The sequence below is a fragment of the Panthera leo genome, chromosome C1 (genome assembly GCF_018350215.1).
Source record: "Panthera leo isolate Ple1 chromosome C1, P.leo_Ple1_pat1.1, whole genome shotgun sequence".
NCBI lineage: Eukaryota > Metazoa > Chordata > Mammalia > Carnivora > Felidae > Panthera > Panthera leo.
In genome coordinates this window covers 21199530-21212633 of record NC_056686.1, presented here as the reverse complement: position 1 = coordinate 21212633, position 13104 = coordinate 21199530, and the positions used below count along the sequence as shown (strand labels likewise).

General features: G+C 40.7%; 1 protein-coding gene across 7 annotated transcripts in view; it reads right to left on the bottom strand.

The window, feature by feature from the left end:
* Window positions 1–13104, bottom strand: part of PHACTR4 (phosphatase and actin regulator 4) — a 100431-nt gene that overhangs the window by 69909 nt on the left and 17418 nt on the right. For 4 of the 7 annotated variants that reach the window (XM_042953352.1, XM_042953347.1, XM_042953349.1 and 1 more), the window contains one exon: window positions 4592–4645. Coding sequence is in view for 5 of the 7 variants with exons in the window: in XM_042953347.1 (XP_042809281.1) it covers window positions 4592–4607 (16 nt within the window). In the remaining 2 variants the exon portion in view is untranslated. Of the gene's footprint in view, window positions 1–4591; window positions 4646–10526; window positions 10576–11711; window positions 11839–13104 lie in introns of those variants that run through there. The other 3 variants (XM_042953346.1, XM_042953351.1, XM_042953348.1) reach the window with 2 other exon arrangements.

Below are 13104 nucleotides of genomic sequence, written 5' to 3'. Positions count from 1 at the left end.
GAGCATGAGCATGGGAGGGGCAGAGAGAGAGAGGGAGACACAGAATCCGAAGCAGGCTCCAGGCTCTGAGCTGTCAGTATAGAGCCTGACGCAGGGCTTGAACTCACAGACTGAGATTATGACCTGAGCTGAGGTCGGATGCTCAACCGACTGAGCCACCCGGGTGCCCCTCAAGAGGTGTGCTTCTTGGAAGAGATTAAACAACTGGTTTTTGAACTGAGGACACAAAAGGCAGTTGACAATGGGAAGACAGTACTAAAACCTGAGGGGAATTAGGTGACCATGTGCACAACAATGCTGAATGGAGCAAACCCCTCTGCCCTGCCCAATCCCCCTCACCCCTTACCATCTGGAAATCTAGTCAGTGACAGGAAGACTCTTCTCCTACTGGTGTGGGGATTTTCCTCAACAAGAGGGACAAGAAGCTCACCCTACAGAAAGGCCCAAAGATAATCAGCCTATGTGTTTAAAGCTTCTAATTTAAAGCTTCCCACTCTTAATCAGAAGCAGACAGCTAATTATTATGAGACATCAGAGGAAAACTCTAACATAAAACAGATCAAAACCAAGAGAGAAAAGGAACTTTAGGGGAAAAGAAACTATGCAAGGCAAAGAAAATTTGTTGAAACAAACAAACAAAAATACTATGAAAGAAACATTCCACGAATAAAAAAAAAAGATCTCCTAGAAAATCAAAACATAATAGTAGAGAAGAAAATTTTAATTGAAGGTAAAGATGAAGAAGTCTTCTAGGAGGCAGAACTAAAGGAAAAAGAGGTGAAAATCAGGAAACTATTCTAGGAAGCCAAGCATTGAGAAGCAACTGGCAATCAAGAAAGAAGAAGACATGGGGTTTACTAAACAAAGGCCAACACAGGACAGAAGCAGAGTCCCCAAGTGAGCAGGGTTACCCAGGATGACAGCTGTGTACCACACCTAGAGAGACATCTGCCCAGATTGAAACAGTATGACTCAAGAGACAGACTGAAGGTTGTCAGCACCACGATCTCTGCTGCAATTTATCCTCTTTCAATAAAAGAACGTTTATCTTGACTAATACAATATAACAACGTTTATCTTGACAATATCTCAGTTTATCTTGACTAAATGCTGATGAATTTCTATTCAAAATACTTGGCTGCCTAACGAGCTCAGAACACTCGTTTCATCCCAGAGAAGTGTTCTTTAACCAAGTCCTGAAAGCTGTAGGTGGGTCATGGTCAACTTAGAAGAAATCAGAGCTGCCCACTCCCTCTGACCGTCTTTCTGCCACCTGTCCAAGACTAGGTCCACACTGGAGCCCTGCCCAGTACAACCTCCAGGACAAGTCTTGACTTTGCCCAAAGTTGCTTTTCTTCCATAGAATAGACTCCTTAAGCCTCAGGAAACTGAAGAAAGGATGGTCCATTGATGCCTGGGGATCCCTGAAATCCTTCCAGCAGTCTAAGAGGTACAGCTATAGACTTAGTAATACTAAAGGATTATTTGCCTTTTTCTGGTGTTGACACTTATCCTGATGGTACAAAAACAATGGTGAGCAAAACTGCTGATACCTTAACACAAATCAAGGCAGTGGCACCAAACTGTTAATAGAACTCATGGTCTTCACCACTACATTACTGCAGTTGAAGAACAATGTCAATTTTAAGAATGTCTTTGATAAAGCAGTAAAAGTTATTAGTTTTAATAAAAACTAAATCCTTCAGTACATATCCTTCTATTATTCTGTATGAGGAAATGGGAAGTACGCTTAAAACATATACTTACGTACAACAGTTACCTTTAGGAAAAGCACTTGTGTGAATGAGTTGCCAGCTGAACTAGCCAGGTATTTTTCTTTCTTTCTTTTCTTTTTCCATAAAATACCATTTTTACTTGAAGGGTTGAGTGACAAACTATATTATTCAAGCTTAGATATTTGACAGGTATTGTCTCAAAATTGAATGAAAGTGAGCCTATCACTACAAAGAAAACTGACAGTACTTGTTGCCAGTGATATAAGTCAGGCTTTCAAAAGAGAATGGTAATTTTGGAAGACATATCCAGAGTGAGTGTGACAACTTCTCAATATTTAAGACTTTTACAGTGAGACCAGTGATAGTATTAACAAAGGTGATTTTAAAATATTATATAATGAAATGTGTAAATATCTGTCCACGTAGGGAAGGTCCCAGAGGCGTTAGGTCTGCTCACTGTAACTTGATGGGTCAACATCCCTCACTTTTGTTTTCAGAATACAACAAATAATTCTTTTTCATTGCATTTGTATAACTGTTAGCTAACCTAATTATCACAAAATTCTCACCCTATCTTATAAGGACTCTACCATCTTCGAAACACACTTATTTTACATTCAGAATTCTTTTCTTTGCCAAATGGCACGGAGCAGATCATAACCCAGCAAACATTATCATATGTATGTTTTGTAAGTTAATAAGAAAATTCCATTTTTCTTTAGAATCCACATTATGAATATAAATGCTAATCAGGTTATGATTCCAAGATTTAAAGTAGAAGAGGAAAAATCTCACTAGCACAGAACACCACCTTCCTTTTTCTCATGTTGGTGATCAAAAGCACATTAATTAGATGCGATTAAATTTAAGTTATGCTTAAGTTAGGTGAGGTAAGGGGGTTATAGAGAAAAATTGTTTCCAGTAAACATTCTTGGAGTTGTCAAAAGTTACTCTAGTTTGTCACATGTACATGTTCTATACAATTTGTCACCAAGCAACCAAAATCAACTAGATTTACTAAACCGTTCATAAGGAATCCCCACCAGAATTAACTTAACAATAAAACTACAAATTTATCACTAAAGTACTGACTGCCCTCTAGTGTTCAAACTAAGGATTATGTTGATGAACTTGATGTAAGAGCCCTTCAGGGGGCCAAGGTCCTAAAAAAGCAGTTACGGACATTAAAAGGAGAGAAGATGGGCACCTGGGTGGCTCAGTCGGTTAAGCGTCCGACTTCGGCTCAGGTCATGATCTCACCGCTTGTGAGTTCGAGCCCCGCATCCAGCTCTGTGCTGACAGCTCAGAGCTTGGGGCCTCTTTTCGGATTCTGCATCTTTCTCTCTCTCTGCCCCTCCTCCGCTCACACTCTGTCTCTCTCTCTCTCTCAAAAATAAATAAACATTAAAAAAAAATTTTTTTTTTAAAGCAGAAGAAATTTGGATCTTGCAAAGTTCTCAAAGCAAGACAATAGCTATTAACCTGAACTACTCATTACTTGTACCAGTAGCCCAAGCGCTGATCTCAGTCATCTAGGGTAACTGGGCATGAGTAGAATATAAAGTTGGTAATATTTTTCTTATACTTCAAGTTACATTGGCATAAGAGGAGATTCAGATTTCTTCACATTTAGCAAAGAATCACAAAATGCCTGAATCAAAATCTTACTCCAGCATGCTAAGGTTAACAGTCTAAGGAAAACAGTCTCTGGTCCCTTTTTTTTGCATATTTTAAACTCCTATTTTAAATGTTAAGTTCTTCCTAACTAGTCTTCCTAATCTGTAATATGATTTAGGGGGAGGAAGGGATGGATACCCTAGACTATATCTCTCTTTGAAATTAGAATCAATAGGAAAACAGTAACTTACTTTTTAGTCAGAAAGGTAGATACTAAACCCTTGTGTATCTAGATTTACATTCCCTTAACCATGGTATTGTTAGATAAAATATCACATACATACAAACTTCACTAGAAATAGTGAACATCCTTGCCATTATGATTACTTCCATGGTATCTTTCACTGGCCAAGTACTAATGAAGAACTTCAAAGCACACTTGTTTGGAAATAGTAGCAGAACTAAACTTCCAACCAAGCAGAAGAATTCATAAGTTCCTAAGTGTTCAAGATTGAGAATTTTAAACTTCTTATTTTAACTTGCCAAATGGTTCTTTGTTTTATTTGAAGTAAGTAGCATTCTAGATCAGCAGGTCTCAAAGTACAATGTAGGAAACACTGGGGACCCCTAAATAGCAAGGTTAGAATTATTTTTTAAAAATAAGACAAAGATGTTATTTGCCTTTTCACTCTCATAATCTCTCAACTGTATAGTCAATTTTCCAGAGACTACATGGTATGTGATACAGAACAGACTATAGGAGCAGCTATGTGAATCCAGTTGTCTTCTATTAAGTCAGACATTAAAGAGACTCGCAAAAAAAGTAAAACAATCCCTCCCTTGTTGCTTTTTTTTCCCCCTTGTTTTGGGAGTTATTTTTCATTAACAATGTTATTTATGAAGCTTATGAATTTATTAAAGCTGTTATAAATGAAACAATATTTTAAAAATTTGTATAACATAGTAAATATCAACAGTAACATATTTCACAGTAACATAGTAAATATCAATAAATATAACATAGTAAATATCAATAAATATAAGTCATGCCAACAAAGCTCTCTTGGGCCTTCAATTATATTTACAGTATAAAGGGATCCTGAGACCAAAAAGCCTGAGAGCCATTAAGCTACAGAGCAGCATACTGAACATGAAAAAAATTAATTTACAGAGGTTTAATGGAGGTGAGGATAAAATACAAATATCATTTACTAAGAAAAATGTTAAGTGATACTCACCAAATGGATCTTCCATGCCACTATTAACCAGTTTAGGGAGGTGAGGTATAGTTTCTAAAGAGAGAAAAAGGTAAATGATATACTTTAAAACATAAAACCCACCACCTTTTATTTTTTTATTTTTTTTTTTAACACCCAATTCAGTAACAGTGGTTATAGTTTAAAAGTGGAACATTATAGGAGTGCCTTGGTGGCTCAGTCAGTTAAGCGTCCAATTCTTGATTTTGGCTCAGTCATGATCTCACAGTTGGTGGGACTGAGCCCCGCTGGCGTCAGGCTCTGCACTGAGAGCACGGAGGCTGCTTGGAATTTTCTTTCTCTGCCCCTTTTCTGTGCCCACATGCACGCACATGCACTCTCTCTCTCTCAAAATAAAATAAACACTAAGGCTGGAACATTATAGAAATGTATAATGTATTAAGTGAGAACATTACCAACTGGGGTTTATTTTAAGACAGCTGAGATACAGATATATAGTATAAAAATATCATAAAACATTTAAGGCTAACTTAAGTTTATTTATTCATTTTGAGAGACACAGAGACAGAGACACAGTGCGCGTGAGTGCGCGCACAAGTGGGGGAGGGGTGGAGACAGGGAGAGAGAATCCGAAGTAGGCTCTGCATGATCAGCGTGGAGACCAATGCAGGGCTCAAACTCACGAACCACAAGATCATGACCTGAGCTGAAGTTGATGCTTAAACAACTGAACCACCCAGATGCCCCTAATTTTCATTTTAAAATATATTATTCTCAGTTTACTCAAGTAAGTTACCTTTCCAGCCCCCATCTTGAATTTACTACAGTGTAAGGAAAAAGGATAGTTCTTATGTAAAAACACATACCCCCCCCACCCCGCCCCAGACACCTGATAAAACTCACATAAACATCTGAGAAAGGGTATCCATGATATCTTAGAAAGAATTGATTTTGCCTAAAGAAAGTACGAGTTATTTCAAATGCAGTAAGTTTTAAGTTTAGGATGTTCAAGTATGAAAATAAAACAATGTTTTGAAAGAAATTTGACTGAGTATAGATACCCAATCTCCTTTACCCTTAATTAAGACAAGGATCAATCTGCCCAATCTCACTTCCTATCTCTTTGGTGGTTTTGATCCCAAGGGCATTCCCTAATAAACAGTCTGAATGAATACTAAACTCCCTATTCAGAGTCTGCTTTTCAGAGAACACAACCTACCAACAGCTGGTGTCGGAGTGACCTGAGAAAACTGGGAGTATGAAAGGGTTTTGGAGCTGAATTCCTCACAGCCTAGATGGCAGTGAGGACCCCACTGCTGGTGGTAGGTCTAACACAGATAATCCCTGGTAAAAGGTGCTGGTCCAATTCTTAAACTTTCACCAGTGGTAAACAGTGGTGGTCTATCTGTGGAAGGGAATGCTCTAGCTGACTGAATGTATCAGGCATTTGACCAGCAAAGGGAAAACAATTAACTATAATGACAACTGAATTGAATGACTATTGCTAAACTCAGTAATAACAAAAAACGAAGAGTGAATTAACAGTCAGTTGAAAGTCAAATATGAAAGCCACAAGCCTTATTGGTAAACTCTACTCTGTGGCAGCAGGACAGAAAAAGCTGAAGACCCGTGGCAGGAGTTAATCAGAATAGGCCAGCTCTGAAGGTTAATGCTCAGCCAAGAGAGGTATGTTATGCCAAGGTCAGGTCCCTGATTGGGGAAAAAATGAGACCCTAATACATGGGAGGGAGATAACTGGATTAATGTCCCTTCCAAAATCTCAAATGTCCAAATACACCGTAACCTCCTGAGACTACAAAAGTGGCCCAACCTCCCCACAAGAACCAGCATTCACCTCTCACTTGAAAATAATGCAGAGGTCTCCACATCTTGCTCAGTAAAACAATGCCCCCCTCAGGATCTGCCACCTCCTGGCTAGTGTAAGTCACAACATAACCGAGCCCACAAGTGCTATTTCTGATAGATCAGAAAGGAATTATAACCAAAGGTAGTTGCAAGACTTAGCAAAGCATGTATGGCAGGGGCCAGGGGAGTAAAACAGTGACTGAATTCTGAGGATGCCTGAACATGAGGATCAGAACATAAGACTGACAAGGAAGAGGTTATCTACTACTCTCTGGAAATATGGGATTTACCACCCTGGCAAAAACCTCAGGATATGACGTGAACTTACCATCAGGAAGGTTGCTAAAACTGGAAATGTGATGGCCCATGCTAAGTACCAACACCAAAACTACAATGGCAGACAGTGGAGGAAGGAATCAAAGGTTCAGGGAAGTAGGCATGCTGAAGTAGGTCAGAAAACCCATCAAATTATTATGTTCCTTGGAATGGCCAGGAGGATGCCATAAAGAATGTGCTGGTGAGATGGGCTCCAGTGTCATTAGGAAGTTTAATAGCTGGTTCCTGCACAGGAGAGGTTGTTAACAAAACTAACCCCACTGATAGCAATGGTGATGGCAGGAGCTTAAAACAAAGGAACCCAGACCCTGGTACTTAACTGTTAAAAGCCAGAGGGACACAATTACCATACAGACCAGCAAAGTCAGAGTGGCAGTCAAAGGGTCCTGACTCAGATTTATGGAGATAGTTAATGGAACATGATGTCACTAGAAGCAAAATAGACAAACTGCCAATAAGACCACTTCTCTATTTGAAACATCAAAAGAAATTAAGGATGGAAGGTCAGGATGCTGAGGGTAGTTACCCCACTAAAAAATCAGAATCCCTGGGGCGCCTGGGCAGTGCAATCAGTTAAGCATCTGACTCTTGATTTCAGCTCACGTCATGATCTCACAGTTCATGAGATGGAGCCCCACATCAGGCTAACAGCACGGAGCCTGCTTGGGATTCTCTCTCTCTCCCTCTTTCTCTGCCCCTCCCCGACTGGTTCTGTGTGTGTCTCTCTCTCAAAATCAATAAGTACACTTTAAAAGAATAATCAGAGGGGCACCTGGGTGGCTCAGTTGGTTAAACAGCCAACCCTTGGTTTCAGCTCAGGTCATGATCTCATGGTTCATGAGATCAAGCCCCACGTAGGGCTCTGTGCTGACACTGCAGAGCCTGATTGGGATTCTCACTTAAAGGACTATGTCAATTTTCCCCTCTCTTGCATAATACAGTCCCTAAGAGACATAGATCATCCGGACTTCTTGCAGGACATCACAGTGACCACTATATTAATAACATCTTGCTGGGGCGCCTGGGTGGCGCAGGCGGTTAAGCGTCCGACTTCAGCCAGGTCACGATCTTGCGGTCCGTGAGTTCGAGCCCCGCGTCAGGCTCTGGGCTGATGGCTTGGAGCCTGTTTCCGATTCTGTGTCTCCCTCTCTCTCTGCCCCTCCCCCGTTCATGCTCTGTCTCTCTCTGTCCCCAAAATAAATAAAAAAACGTTGAAAAAAAAAATTTAATAACATCTTGCTAACTGGGCCAGATGAGCAAGAGGTAGATAGCACACTGATGGCCTAGTCAGGAAACATGCATTCCAGACAAGTGAGAGATAAATATCTCAAAGGTTCAGGAACCCATTACAGCAGTAAAATCTTTAGTAGTCAGGACTTGACAAGACATGCCATTCAAGTAAAGTCATCCAAGTAAATAATTGCATCTTGCATCACCCACCAGTAAGAGGGAAGCACAACACCTGAGAATACTGCTCTGGCTTCTAAACCAGGTGACACAAAAAGGCGCATTTGGAGAATAGCTCAAAACAGGAGAGGACTGCAGGCCTGGGTGGTGATACAAACAACCTGGCCGATCCTATGGTATTACAGCAAGCCCCAGTGGGAGAATCACTACACAGACCACTGGGGTTCTGGAGCAAGCCCATGCCACTTGTAGGAGAAAATCATATGCCTTCTGCACAACTCCTGGCATGATATACTGTGTCCTAGTAGATATGGAGCACCTGACCATGGGACACCAAGTGACCGTTTACTTCGAAGCATCCATCATGACCTAGGTTCTATGAAACACACCAAGCTGTAACGTCGGGTGTACCCAGTAACAATACAGCATAAGATGAAAGTGATACAACCAAGAGCAAGCACAAATAGGACCCACAAGCTTGAGCAGAGAGCCCAAATCATCATATCATCCACCACTGTTGTACAAGAATATCCCTCAGCATATACCTTTCTGGACATATAGGAGGCCCTATAGCCAGCTAACAGAGAAAAAAAACTTCACATTTTTCATAGATAGCTGTATGCGGACACGAGTCAAAAATGAACAGGCACAGCTCCACTCCAGGGGTGGCACGGAAAGACAGTGGTAAAGGAAAACCCTCCCAATGGACAGAGCTTTAAGCAGTACACTTGACTGTCTACTTTGTGTAGACAAAGAAGTGGTGTGATAGTTCACAGGAAAGTGTCCTAACATGCTGGTCAGGGGGCATAAAAGTGGAAAGACTGGCATATTGGGGCAAGGAGGTCTTAGGGTAGAGGCATGCAGGAGGGCATAGGAGTGGATACAACATGTTAAGACCTTTGTACGACATGTTAACATTCATCAGAGAACATCTGCCATGGAAGAAGCACTAAACAACCAAATAGACAATGACTCAACTAATTTGTCAGCCATCTTTTGTCATGGCCTTCCAAGTGCTGACAAAATGAGCACATGAAAGAAAGTGGACATAGTGGCAGAGATATATACCATGCATGGACAACAGAATGAACTCCCAGTTATGCTCCAGTTACTGATGCCGCAAAAAGTCCAAATGGCCAGCCACAGAGGCAAACACTAAGCTCCCATATGGCACCACCTTTTAAGGAAACCAATAGGCCACATGATGGCAAGTTGACTGACTATATTTGGCCCCTTCCACCATGAAAAGGTGAGCAATTTATTCCAAAAGGAATAAGGACATATTCTGGGTAGAGGTTTGCCTTTCCTGCCCAAAGGAACATCACTACCTGAGAGTTCAGGAAAATTGTAATCTATCAGTAAGCATCATGCCACACAATATCATGTCATCACATTAAGTGCAGGATAGGGCCCAGGACCATGAGATCCACTGGCGGTACCATACAATAGCATCATCTAAAAGCTCCTACCTTAAAGACCATTGAAATGGCCTGAAGGCAAAGCTGAAGGATCAACTCAATGTAATATGTTATGAGATCAAAGTGCCACCCTCCAGGATGCAACATATGCACCAAGTCAAAGACCTTTACATGCTATGTCTTCAACAGGAAAAATACATGGATACAGGAAAATGGTAGGTAGAAACATGATACCCTGTTTGTCACCAAATCCCAAAGGCCCACCTGGAGAATGTGTGCGTCCCATCCCTGCAACTCTAAAGATATTCATCATCAAAAAAGAACACTTCCATAGGAGACAAAAGAATCCCAATAGACTATTAGCTATGGGTGCCACCTGGGCATTTTGGAGTTCTTGTATCTAGGGATAGTAGGCAAAGAAGAGGAATTACCACCTTGGCAGGGATAACTGATCCTTATTATCAGAAAGAAGCAGGGCTGCTGTTCCACAAGGGGACAGTGACAATGTATCTGAAACCCAGATGACCCACTTGGGTGCCTACTGGTACTCGCTCTCCCAATTCTGAATGCACAGTAAACAGACAAATTGGATACTCTGGCCTAAGAAACGCATGGTAGCTAGTTGTTCAGATCCTTCAGGAATGAAGGTCTGGGTCACGCTACCAAGCAGGACATCCAGACTGGTGAGATGGTAGCAGAAGACAAGGGGAATCTGAAATGGAGAGTGGAGGGAGGTAATAATTACCAGTTGTAATGTTGAGACCAGTTGCAGCAGCAGGAGATATAGTTCACCACACCAACTTCCCTCTTCTAAGCATCCCCCAGATAGAAGAGAGGCCCACCAGTATTCTGGAGGAGCTATTCTCTCAACATGTATAAACAAGTAGATGACAGGAACAAAAACGAAGACACACAATTCCAAAACTTACCAGATGCAGCTAAAGGAGTGCTTAGAGAGAAATGTATAGCTGTAAACACCTACAATAAAAAGGAAAGAAAGAGGGTTGTCTGGGTGGCTCAGTCGATTAAGTGTCCGACTTTGGCTCAGGTTATCATCTGGCAGTTCATGGGTTCGTGTCCCGTGTTGGGCTATGTGTTGATGGCAAGGAGCATATTTGGGATTCTCTCTCTCTCTCTCTCTCTCTCTCAAATAAATAAACATTTAAAAAATGTTAAAAAAGTAAAATTAAGAAGAAAGATCTCTAATCAACAACCTAACCTTTTACCATAAGACACTGGGAAAAAAGTAAACAATATGGATTAGAGCAGAAATTAGAGAAATAGAAAACACAAAAATTAAGTCAAAATAAATTAAAGACCTAAATGTAAGAGCTAAAACTATAAAACTCTTAGGAGAAAAGATAGGTCTAAGCTTACGACCTTTAGTTAGGCAATTAAGTTTCTTAGATATGATACCAGAACCACAAGCAACAAAAGAAAAAGTAGATAAACTTTACATCGTCAAAATTAAAAACAGAAAATAAGTGTCAAGAGGATTTGGAGAATTACGTACTATAACACAAAATGGTGCAGCCATTGTGAAAACAGTATGGCAGTTCCTAAAAAAATTTTCAAAAAAAATTATCACATGATCCTGCAATTCTACTACTGAGTATACACCCTGAAGAATTCAAAGCAGGGACTCAAACAGATACTTATACACCCGTGTTCACAGTAGCATTACTAACAACAGCCAAAAGGTAGAAACAACCAAAATATTCATCAACAGATGAATGAATAAATAAAATGTGGTATATATTATTCAGCCTTAATAAGGAATGGAAGTCTGACATGCATTACAACACAGATGAGTCTTCAAAATTTTTTTAAATGTTTATTTATTTTTGAGAGACAGAGAGACAGAATGTGAGTGGGAGAGGGGCAGAGAGAGAAAGAGACACAGAATCTGAAGCAGGCTCCAGGCTCAGAGCAGTCAGCACAGAGCCTGACACAGGCTTTAAACCCACAAACCGTAAGATCATGATCTGAGCCAAAGTCCAATGCTTAATGGACTGAGCCACCCAGCCTCCCCACAACATAGATGAATCTTGAGACATTATGCTAAATGAAATAAGCCAAATCCAAAAGGAAGACATTGTAGGATCCCACTTTACCTAGAGCCGTCAAATTCAGAGACAGAAAGTCAGATGGTGTTTCCAGGGGCTGGCAGGAGGGGAGAATGAGGAATTATCATTAATGGATATAGAGTTTCAGTTTGGTAAGATGAAAAATTTCTGAAGATAGAGGGTGGTAATAGTTGTAGAACAGTATGTCACTGACAATACTCTCAAGAAATGCTTAAATGGTAAACATCGTAGTGTATATTTTACTGCAATTAAAAAAAAAAAACCAAAAAAGAGGGACGCCCAGGTGGCTCAGTCAGTAAAGCATTCAACTAACCAACTCTTGATTTCGGCTCAGGTTATGATCTCACAGTTCATGAGATCAAGCCCTGCGTCTACTGTGGGTGCAGAGTTTGCTTGGGATTATCTGTCTCCCTCTCTCTCTGCCTCTTTCCTGCTTGAGTGCTCTCTCTCTCTCTCCCTCCCTCCCTCAAAATAAATAAACATCAAGGAAAGGTTTAAAAAACAAAACAAACAAAAAACAAAACTAGCTGAACCTTGGTAAGGTTCCAGTGATTATTAAGATGGCATTTCAACTGACTTTCATTCCCCTCTCTTCAGGTTTGTGTTAGCCTTGAAAATAAAGAACTCCATAACTACAGTAGCTATGAAAACCACAGCCTAGCAGCTACTGGAAAAGATACAACAAACGTGGAGCTCCCTCAAAGCCCCATCCTCAGAGAACTGCTAGTGTGTGATCGGACTAACAGCACCAAGAAAGTCCAAGCTCCTCATCTTTATTTGACCTCACTCGGAGCTTGCTCCACGTGAACAGCCCTATCCTGAGGGCATTTTTCAAAACCATCAGTGACAGTGGTTTAACATCCCAACAGCCTAAGGCAGTGATACCAGCTGGAGGCTAACACTGAAGAAAAAAACCCATAAATGTTCAGGAATGACATGTCTATAAGGGACTCTGGAAAGCTCTGACATATTCCTGGGTATCTAGAAGGGCACAGGCATTTACAGGCTGTGCACAAACCCAGGAAAGGCATGAGAGGAGGCCCTGATCTCTTACCTGCGGTTGACCTTGAAATTCTGTGCAAGCAGGAAGTGATGGCTAAGGGAAGGTTGTAAACTACCTGCAGGGAGTATTGAAGGTATACTCCAACATACAGACACAGCACCTTTGGCAAAGGGTGGGTAATTTATTGGTTCAAGACACTTAAGGAAATCTCTGTCTAATCATTGGCTAACTACTAAACCAACTAAGCAGAGACTGCAAAGGCCATACCCAATAAAGCATACAGGCTCTATACATACTTAGTCCAGGAAAGTCACTAAATAAACAGCAATAAGAAACCCACAGGAGGGAGGGGAGAATCTGATTTTCAAACTTGCCACATTATTTTAAATGGCTCAGTTTTCAGAAAAAATTATGAGT